Below are 10,795 nucleotides of genomic sequence, written 5' to 3' on the forward strand. Positions count from 1 at the left end.
TTAAAGATTTTATTTATTTATTTGACAGAGAGAGATCACAGTAGACAGAGACGCAGGCAGAGAGAGAGAGAGGGAAGCAGGCTCCCTGCTGAGCAGAGAGACCGATGCGGGGCTCGATCCCAGGACCCTGAGACCATGACCTGAGCTGAAGGCAGTGGCTTAACCCACTGAGCCACCCAGGCGCCCCAATTATCTGCTCTGTTCTTAGAGCAGATGGTAAACACTTAATAAATTTTTTGAGTAATGCATCTGATTAGGCCCCATAGTCGTTTGTCTTCAGGATACAAAGTATTACTTGACAGACCTATACTCTTTTTGATCTCTTAAAAGCTTCACTGTCCAAGGGAAGACTCTGTAATGGCTGTGGAGCACTCAGAATGTGGCCAGTGTGACTGAAATTTGTAAATCTTATTTAATTTTGTAAAGGAATTCATTTTTTATTTTTTTTTTAAGACTTTTTATTTATTTATTTGACAGACATAGATCACAAACAGGCAGAGAGGCAGAGAGAGAGAGAGGAGGAAGCAGGCTTCCTGCTGAGCAGAGAGCCTGATGCGGGGCTCGATCCCAGGACCCTGGGATCATGATCTGAGCCGAAGGCAGAGGCTTTAATCCACTGAGCCACCCAGGCACCCTTCACATTTGATTTTTTAAAATATTTTATTTGTTTATTTGACACACAGAGACATCACAAGTAGGCAAAGAGGCAGAGATAGAGGGGGAAGCAGGCTCCCTGCCGAGCAGAAAGCCCAATGTGGGGCTCGATCCCAGGACCCTGAGGTCACAACTGGAGCCGAAAGCAGAGGATTAACCCTCTCAGCCATCCAGGGGCCCCTGATTTTTTATTTTTTTAAGTAATCTCTACACCCACTCTGGGGTTCAAACTCATAACTGTGAGATCAAGAGTTGCATGCTCTACTGACTGAGGCAGCCAGGTGCCCCAATTTTTATTAAGTTAAATTTAAATAGCCACATACATGGCTACTAGCTACTGTAATGGTTAGCTTTTCTCTAAAGTTTGTTGTTGGTAATGGTTAGCTTTTCTCTAAAGTTTATTGTTGGGAAGATCATTAGAAGGTATCCATTGTAAGTATATTGTAAATAAATTTTGTCATTGTTAGTGACAGTGTTAGTTTGTTCTTTGTTACATTTTGGCATTTGATTTTGTGAAGACTTTTAATTTTAGGTAAATTCTATACTGAGTATAATCTACAGATGATTTGCTTACCTATTAGGATTTGATTCTTTCCATCCCACAAACATGACTCAAAGTAAATTAGTTCTGTGCCTGTTCAGCCACTTTCCTATGAATTGGTCACCTCAGTTGTTTTTGTGTGGCATCTTAGCATAAAGACACAAGAAGAGAAATAGTATCCTGTCTACCCCTAAGTAGAAATCATTTCCTGGCCAAAAGTGCAAGATAGGGTCAGAGTAAGTTAAAGTACTATAAAGTCCTGTTGCCTAGATTATGCTGGTTTTTTTTTCTTTCTTTAATAAGTATTTTCCTTGTTACTATAAACTTTAGATTAGTTTCCAGAATTCTGATACAGGTGATTTCAGGTTTTTGTAAATTTATTCACTTTTTGTCAAAGGACAGGCTTTTGGAGTTTGAGGATCTGCCATTTTCACTGATGCACTCTCACTATAGGACCTTTTATTTTATTTATTTATTTATTTATTTGAAAGATTTTATTTATTTGACAGACTGAGATCACCAGTAGGCGGAGAGGCAGGCAGAGAGAGGAGGAAACAGGCTCCCCGCTGAGCAGAGAGCCTGATGTGGGGCTCGATCCCAGAACCCTGGGATCATGACCTGAGCTGGCGCCCCCACTATAGGACCTTTTAAAGTTAATGATGAGGGGCGCCTGGGTGGCTGAGTGGGTTAAAGCCTCTGCCTTCAGCTCAGGTCATGATCCCAGAGTTCTGGGATCGAGCCCCACATCAGGCTCTCTGCTCAGCAGGGAGCCTGTTTCCTCCTTTCTCTCTGCCTGCCTCTCCGCCTACTGGTGATCTCAGTCTGTCAAATAAATAAATAAAATCTTTAAAAAAAAAAGTTAATGATGGGGCGCCTGGGTGGCTCAGTGGGTTAAGCCTCTGCCTTTGGCTCAGGTCATGATCTCAGGGTCCTGGGATCGAGCCCCACATCAGGCTCTCTGCTCAGCGGGGAGCCTGCTTCCTCCTCTCTCTCTCTCTGCCTCTCTGCCTGTTTGTGATCTATGTCTGTCAAATAAATAAATAAAATCTTTTAAAAAAAAAGTTAATGATGAATTGTGGCAGTAGGGAAACTTGAATGCAGCCTTTATATGTTCCCTCTTATTTCCATTCTGCTGTTATTTCATGCATATTTTAAAATGCACGCATATTTAAGATTCATGCATATTTTAAAATGGTATACAAAGGATGTAGAGCTAGAGCTAAGCAAATTCCATAGGTTTTGGGGAGGTTTTTTTTTGCGTGTGATTGTGACTTTTACTAAGTCAGGTTTTTAAATGCATCCTTTTATGTGTCCCGAAAGACCTTTTTGTTCTACCAGTGGCTGTGTGTTTTTAAATCATGTGATACTTTTCCTTATTGTGTAGTAAAATGAAGATAGCTGGCACCTAGCGCTTTAAGGAGAGAAAGTTACACTGACATCTTTCTGCACCTGGAACTGGACAGGTCTCCCCTACTCTGTTGTTCTTTAGACCATACAGGTTGTAGACACAGTGTCTTCCAGTGGAATCTGATGATAAAACCCTTGATATATATGCAGTGATCCTTTTATTTTCAGCTTGAATATCATGGGTGTCATTTAAGCAAAACTAATACTTTTAAATGCCTGCCTTATAAAGACGTAAATCAGAGACGTAAATCAGGGGCATTTGCTTTGAAAAAGGATCCTCTGTGTAATTCTTGAATTTAAAGGTAATTATGTTTAGTATAGTATAAGTAATATATCAAGGTTCATCTTACATAGAACTTTATCAGAACATATCTCCTCTATTGCTAAGTGAAGTGAGAAGCCCACAGCTTCTGCTTTACTTTTCCATCCATGTAGAATGCTTCTGGTCATTTCTCTCCACTGTCCACTTGTACTTGGGAAATAACATCGAATTTTTATAACCTAAACCAGCCTTTTCCAAACCCTATGCAATAAGGTAATCTTATCAAAAATAAATCTTTAGAATTCTAGAGCTATAGTGATGGTTAAGGACTGGACATTAGTAATTAAAATGATCCAAAGCTTTGAGATTTTCATAGATGATTAGTTTTTTTAATGATTTTTTGTTTTTGAAACTCCAGCCAAATCAACTGAACTCTAATAGGATGAAAACAGGTGTTGGAAGGAGCCTTGTGTCATCTGTTTCTAGTTCTGTAATTGGAGGGACACTAATGCCTGGCTCCTTGGAGGCTCTGTGTGGGTCAACAGTTTCAGGCCTCCCACCAGGCAGCGGGAAGGAGAACAGGAAGGACTTAGGTGCCTAGCCATCCTGTATAATTTATAGCCTGTTTTGTGACCCTCTCTTTTTATTAGTGGAGAATCCCTTAAAAGCAGCCAGAGTTGTTTTAGGACCAATGAAAGGAAATGCCTCTTTTCCATGGCAGCTTATAAACATATGTAACCTATTACCCAAAGAGGCTTTATAAGTCAAAACTTTAAACTGGTCCAAATGGTCAGGCTCTAACTAAAATAGGAAAATTATTCTCTTACTTGGATTTAGGTGAGAGTGTCATTTTCTTTCTTTTTAAAACAGCACAGAATATCAACAAGCTTCACACCAACTCATGCCGAGTAGCATATTTTCCTCCTGAATTTTATTTTGGTTGTAATTTTTAGTCTGGCTTTGCTCTTGATTCTACCCTTTTGTTTTCTTTCATCCATCTCTCTTCTCTTCCAGCACCCACAGCTTTAAAATGTGCGGTTGCTGGCTGGTGGAGGTAGGATTTAGATTAGATATGTTGCTGTAACTTCACAGCCATACTCCTGGCTCTTTCCTTCCTATTGTTAAACTGTTTCTTCTTCTTCCTCCCCTTGCTATTTCTCCTCTCCTCTTCCTTTTCCTTCTTCATCTCTTTCCTTTCTTTCTCTCCTCCCTTCCTTTGCTCTCTTTGGAATCAGAAAAGGTCATTTTTGTCTAGTAAGGGGAATTCTATGGCTTGTTTTCCTGATTTCTTTTTCTTACATAAAATGATAAATACAGGGGCGCCTGGGTGGCTCAGTCAGTTAAGTGTCTGCCTTCGGCTCTGGTCATGATCCCAGGCCCCTGGGATTGAGCCCCACATCGGGCTCTCTGCTCAGCAGGGAGCCTGCTTCCCCCTCCCTCTCTGCCTGCCTCTCTGCTACTTGTATTCTTTCTCTCTGTCAAATAAATAAATAAAATCTTAAAAAAAAAAAAAAAAGATAAATACACAGTTTTCTACATTGCATCTCTAGTTTTCATGTTGTTTAACATTTCACTCCTAGTTCTTAATTTCTATTCTGTTGGTACAGGTCTTTCATTTTTATGAGTGTACACTGAGCTACCTATCTACTTTTATTTTTTTAATTATTATTTTATTTTCTTTGTTTATTTGGGGTTTTTGGCCGGGGAGGGGAGTTGTGGGGCAGAGGGAGAGAAAGAATCTTAAGGAGGCTGCACACTCAGCGCAGAACCCGACATGGAGCTTGATCTCATGACCCTCAGATCATGACCTGAGCTGAAATCAAGAGGTAGATCCTTAATCGAGTGAGCCACCCAGCTGGCCCCCTTTTTTAGCTTTTGTTTATTTATTATTATTTTATGCATTTATTTATTTTTGATGTGTGCTACCTATGTAGATTTACCTATTCCCTGGCACTGTCCCTTGGCTTTAGATCCCTCCGCGCTACTCTTCATGGCTCTCTCATCTCCACATCTCCTTTACCTCTGGTCCATATTTCCATTGGCTTTAACTGACATTTCCAGCTGGATGTCACATGAGCACTTGAAGTACAGCAGTCTCGGAATTGAGTTTCATCTACCATCAGTGCTGATAATACCTGTTTTTCCTCTTGGGTTTAGTATCTGCTTTATTCTTACCTTATTTGCTTCTCAACTCTTTGCCATTTAACTCTGCCTGGAGAACTGAGAGAGAGGTTTTTGTAAGGAATGATATTTGGAAGTCATTCTGATAGACTGCTTCCTACCTTCTCATTCTGTTATAATATCTTTACAAGTTTGTTTTTCTAACAGTCTGCAAGATCATAAAGAGCATGCATGAGTTCTTTGTATAATGAATCTCTCAGTCTATTTCATACATGGTGAGAACTTCGTATTTCTTGAATTAAAATAACTGAATGAATGAATGTCTCCAGGCTCCCTTATCCTCTGGGCTATCTTGCTGTGTTCTTTCCCAACCACAGTATACCTCTCAGTAATTAAGCATGCCTTTTTTTTTTTTTCCTAGCTTATTTATTTAGGAGAGAGAGAGAGAGCACCAGCAGGGAGGGAGAAAGAGAGAGAGAAGCAGGCTCCCTGCTAAGGAGGGAGCCTGATGAGGAGCCTGATCCTAGGACCCTGGGATCATGACCTGAGCTGAAGCAGACACTTAACCAACTGAGCCACCCACCCCTAAGCATGCCTTTCCTCATTTGTGCCATTGCACATGGGATTCCCTTCATAAAATATTCCATGACACCACTTCTCTTTTAATTTGGATAGTCCTCCACCTTAGGGAATATAATAAATGTCCAATAAGTATTTATTAAATAAATGAACCAAGAAGTTTATATTTCTCTTCAACTTTATTTCTTAGTCTCTTTTGGACAAAGTATTAATCATATTTTATTTGCTCTTTTTATTTATTTTTTTTTTTAAGATTTATTTATTTATTTATTTATTTGACAGAGAGAAATCACAAGTAGACAGAGAGGCAGCCAGAGAGAGAGAGAGAGGGAAGCAGGCTCCCTGCTGAGCAGAGAGCCCGATGCGGGACTCGATCCCAGGACCCTGAGATCATGACCTGAGCCGAAGGCAGCGGCTTAATCCACTGAGCCACCCAAGCGCCCCTATTTGCTCTTTTTAATCATACCAAGAACTCTTTACTTTTTCTTTTAAAATTTATTTATTTATTTGGGGGAGAGAGCACGAGCAGGAGGGGCAGAGGGAGAACAAGAGAGAATCTCAAACAGACTCCCTGCTGAGTGTGGAGTAGGATGAGGAGCTTGAGCTCATGACCCTGAGATCATGACCTGAACCGAAACAAGAGTTGGACACTTAACTCCAGGCGCCCCACTCCCCTCCCCCCAACCAGGAACTCTTAACACCACATGTAATGTGATCTCATTGGTTATATTTGAAACTCTAAAAGGAATCTGAATAATAAGCAGCCATTATATAATGTGGATGATGTTCCACCAGGTTCTGAAAGGCTATATTGGAAGGCAGTACAGTGTTTTTAAAAGTCATCTATAGGGGCACCTGGGTGGCTCAGTTGTTAAGCGTCTGCCTGCCTTCAGCTCAGGTCATGATCCCAGGGTCCTGGGATCAAACCCTGCATCAGGCTTCCTGCTTGGTGGGAAGGCTGCTTCTCCCTCTCCCACTCTGCCTGCTTGTGTGCCCTCTCTTGCTGTGTCTCTCTATGTCAAATAAATAAATAAAATCTTTTTTTAAAAAAGTCATCTACAGTATTTCCTTTTGGATCTCCATGACATGGATAAACATCCAGTGTAATTCTAGTAATACAAATAACGCTTTCCTCTCATTACCAGGTGCCAATGAACTGGCTGTGCAGAAAGCAAAGGCAGAAATCACCAGGCTTATAAAAGAAGAACTGATTCGGCTGGTGAGTGAAAACCTCAAAGACTTTTCTACTTGTTTTAGTAAATATTTTATTGAACTATAATATAAATTCAGAAAATTACACAAGTCATAAACATATAGCTTGGTGAATTCTCACAAAGGAAGCACACTGATGTCATCTCTGTCCAGATCAAGTAACATAGTATAATACCAGCATTGGAGAAGTCACCCACATACCCCTCCCCCAAATGTAACAGTATTCTGACTTTTAACATGATAGATTAGTTGCACCTATTTTTTAACTCCATTTAAGTGGATTGATTGCTGTGTATTCTTTTATATCTAATTTCTTTGACTCAACATTACTTGGAGGAAATCCATGTTGTTGCATGTAGCAGTAATTAATTATCTTTCATGTCTCTTTTGTATACATCAGTATGCTTTTCTCTTGGGTATATACCTTGGAGTTGAATTGCTAGTTGTAGTGTAGATGTAGTTAGGTTTATGTAAGTGTTTTTTTAAATAATTTTCCAAAGGGGTTATGCCATGGAAAAGGCATCCTCTTACAGATCAACTTCCCAAAGAAGGTGAACGTATCCCTGTGTCTTTTTTTTTTTTTTTTTTTAAGATTTATTTATTTGCTTTGGAGAGCATGCATATGAGGCAGAGGAGGAGCAGAGGGAGAGAAGCAAACTCCAGCTGAGTGTGAAGCCAGCCTCAGGGCTTAATCCTGAGCTGAAATCAAAAGTCCAGATGCTTAATCAGCTGAGCCACCTAGTTGCCCCCATCCCTGTGTCTTTAGTGCCAGTTGAAGTTTGTAAGCTCCCTATAATATATACATTGGGTGAAGGCCCTTTGAAAGGACACTTTGTCCTTTCTCCACAAATGTGTTTTGGAGGCCTTTTCTACAATTCCCCTTATAGAACTTTCTTTGGGGTGGTAAAAGGTTTAAAGAATAGAAGCTATACAAAACAGGAAGGAAGAAGAAAATTTTTTCTTTTTCTTTTTTTTTTCGGAAAACAACCTTTGATTCAAGGGCTTTTAAGACTGTTTCACCAAGAAGTGATAAAGAACCTTGATGCCACCACCATTAGTTTGTTCAAAACTGCTAAGAGTAGTCACATGAACACAGATGATTGGTTATTGAGGAGTTTTTCCTTCCTCAGTTTAATACTAACATTTTCTGTTCAAAATATCTGGTAATGCTGTAAGTTTGGAAAGGAAATGCCTTTGACATGTATTTTTTTCTTCCTTTGCTTTTTCTGAGTATGCATCTTTTTTCTCTTTTAGCAAAATTCATACCAACCAACAAATAAAGGAAGATACAAAGTCTTATAAAACATCCGGAAAAAACTTTTTACTTGTGTTGGTCTGTGACACATGTGGCAGTTGTCTCCAGTTTACAATGTATTGTAAATTAAGATTTTTAAAATTCTGTCTTGCTGATTTTTTTTAAATATATGAAACCAGTATTTGCTAAAGAAATCTTCTTTCAGTAAGTACCACTGGAATTATCAAACTGTATTTAAAGCAGGCCTGTTTTCAGTGTATTATGTCCTTTAATGTAAACTTTAAATATCAATATTTTAAGTATCTGGATAATATTTCAGAAGTTTAAAAAAATGGAAATATTTGGACTTTATATTGACAGTAATAAAGTATACAAGTCACTAAGGGGCTCTTCACCTTATCCTCTTGAAATGAAATTGTGATCATCTTCTCAAAAAAAGGTAAAATTTTCTAATTTTGTGTCTGTGCCCCCCCCACCCCCCACCCTCAGCTTAAATCTTACTTGACTCCATGGGACAATATGAACTGGGCTTAAGAATGTTATAATAGAATTTTTACAAAATGTTCCAGTTTTTGTTTCAATTTTATCATCATAAATGGACAATAGTTGGACTGCTTTTTGGTTTTATAAAATTAAATATTTGTAGTATAAGAGGTTTTTGCATTTCTTTACACTGCAAAGAGTTTTAGTATTCACTCCTCTTAGATTCCCCCTCACAACCTCTGTCTCTGTGTCTAGCTACTAAATCTTTTTTAATCTTCCTTAAAAGAAAATGATTTGTAGCCTAGAAATATTGTTTCCTCCTCCACCCCTTCCAGAAATTGTTTTTTATACATCTGTACATAAAAACACAATAATTTTAATCCACATTTTCTCCAGGATTATTGAGTAGGTTATGAATTTTCTTTCTTAAAAAATTTCCAGCATAATGGTATCTGTGTTGTAGACTTAGATTTAAGCATCTCTCAGTGAAATTTAACTCATGGGAGTCATAAATTATATTTTTGACCCCTCAGATATATTTCCTGAATATTCTAATTTAAAATATTGTAATTGGATCACCCAATATTCTTTTCAAGATTCCTGGTATATTAGAACTTTGTATTATTGTCACTTCTTGAAAAAAAGAAAATAGCCAGGAATTAAATAGATATATGTCTTAAATTAAGAGAGACAAGTTTCTGAATATTCTTGACTTAAGAGTTTTTTAAAAAGAAGAAAATAAAGCATACTAAAGTCATACTTAGTACATTAAGTGGTTAAAATGACAAGGACTGTCAATCATTTCTTCAGTATATATTGTTATGCTTACTGAAAAACTAAGGTGGATATTCTTAGATTCCTTTCATGTCTACTTTCTTTCTTAGAAGAAGAAAACAAACAAGACACATGTAACAGGAGAACCAAATAAATCATTTACTCTGAAATGCAGGCATCTTGGGTTACTTTTCCTTTCCTTTTATTTATTTGCTTATTTACCTAGTGATTTTTTTTTTCTTTTTTGATAGAATAATGTGGCAGTCTCACTTTGGTGACAATTGGTGCTCCCTTCAGCCTCCTGGATCACCTTGAGATTCAGAGTTTTATATCATTTTAGCATTACTACCTTTATGTTTGTATATCTAGTTGTAATAAAACACTGATAGTATTTTGTCCTAAAGTGAAACACATTTCTCTGTTAAAACAATTTTTAGTGTCACACTGACTCTTTGATTTTTAAAATCAGAATGATGTACAGACTAAATGATTTTTTTAATGCAGTATCAATATCTGCTCATGTTTTCTAAATTCCTTATAAAATAAAGTTAATTCAACCTACAGTTTCCAAAAATTATCTCCGTTGAAATGTTTTATGCTGTTGCTCTAATTTTGTTTACAGGTATGTGAAAGGAGTATTATACTCTGTATCTTTATTAAAAATTCTGGCAGTCCTACGGCTCAGAATATACAGTCTTATCCAAAAATATCTTCCTGAAGAAGCCTCTTAGTCTTAGATTTTGTTTGCATTTGGTATAATACAGGCGATAGGTGAAATAATAGTTCGTGTGCCAGTTGGCATTGTGTTACAGTGCACTCGTTTTACAAAATGGAAGTATAGAATTTAACAATGATGGCTAAGTTCTTTCCAAGTCATTGTAGACACTTTATTATTTGATATGTTTCATGTCTTACCAGCCTCGTTGGTGTACAGATGGTGGTCAGCTGGGAGTCACAGTGCACCTGAGACCGCAGTCCTTCCTCTGAGGCAGGCAGACTGGACATGTGAAGTTGTTTGAGCAGAACCAGCCCTTAAGTACCTGGGATTTATAAATCCTATAAAGCCAACTGTGGGATCTGTTCCTAAATAGCATATTAGCACTGTAGGGATCACAGACTAGAAAGCAAAACCTCCAGAGTTGTAACTTAAGCTATGCGTGAGCTCTTTTCCCTGTGGTGCCTTCCTTTCCTTTATAAAACCATCCGCTGAGGTCATTTACTAACAGATAACATAGTGCTTAAGATGGGAACTTGGGGGGAAATGGTAGTTGAATTCTAGGATAGAAAGCTACACTTTGTTTAGTAAAATGTTATATTTTTGTTACTTTATTGATGATGGATGCAAAGCTCTTACAGCAGGCGAGACTAGCTAGCCCAGGGTGATCCTTGAGGTCAGATGCTTCCTCTTGGATTGAGATCTGGAGCTACTAGTTCTTCAGTTTGGTACATAGTTTTAACAATTGGAATATGCTTGTATTTTTTTGTGCCTTCTGCTTCTGGCACAAAA

At 38.2% G+C, this 10,795-nt stretch overlaps 1 protein-coding gene across 2 annotated transcripts in view; it reads left to right on the plus strand.

The window, feature by feature from the left end:
* The window catches only part of DDX46 (DEAD-box helicase 46), a 72,258-nt gene extending 62,393 nt beyond the window's left edge, over window positions 1-9,865 (plus strand). Inside the window, exons 22-24 of one of the 2 annotated variants that reach the window (XR_009407464.1) lie at window positions 6,710-6,783; window positions 8,031-8,470; window positions 9,540-9,865. Coding sequence is in view for 1 of the 2 variants with exons in the window: in XM_059417599.1 (XP_059273582.1) it covers window positions 6,710-6,783; window positions 8,031-8,078 (122 nt within the window). In the remaining variant the exon portion in view is untranslated. Of the gene's footprint in view, window positions 1-6,709; window positions 6,784-8,030 lie in introns of both variants that reach the window. The other variant, XM_059417599.1, reaches the window with a different exon arrangement.
* Window positions 9,866-10,795: the final 930 nt, after the last annotated feature.

Source organism: Mustela nigripes, chromosome 12 (assembly GCF_022355385.1).
Source record: "Mustela nigripes isolate SB6536 chromosome 12, MUSNIG.SB6536, whole genome shotgun sequence".
NCBI lineage: Eukaryota > Metazoa > Chordata > Mammalia > Carnivora > Mustelidae > Mustela > Mustela nigripes.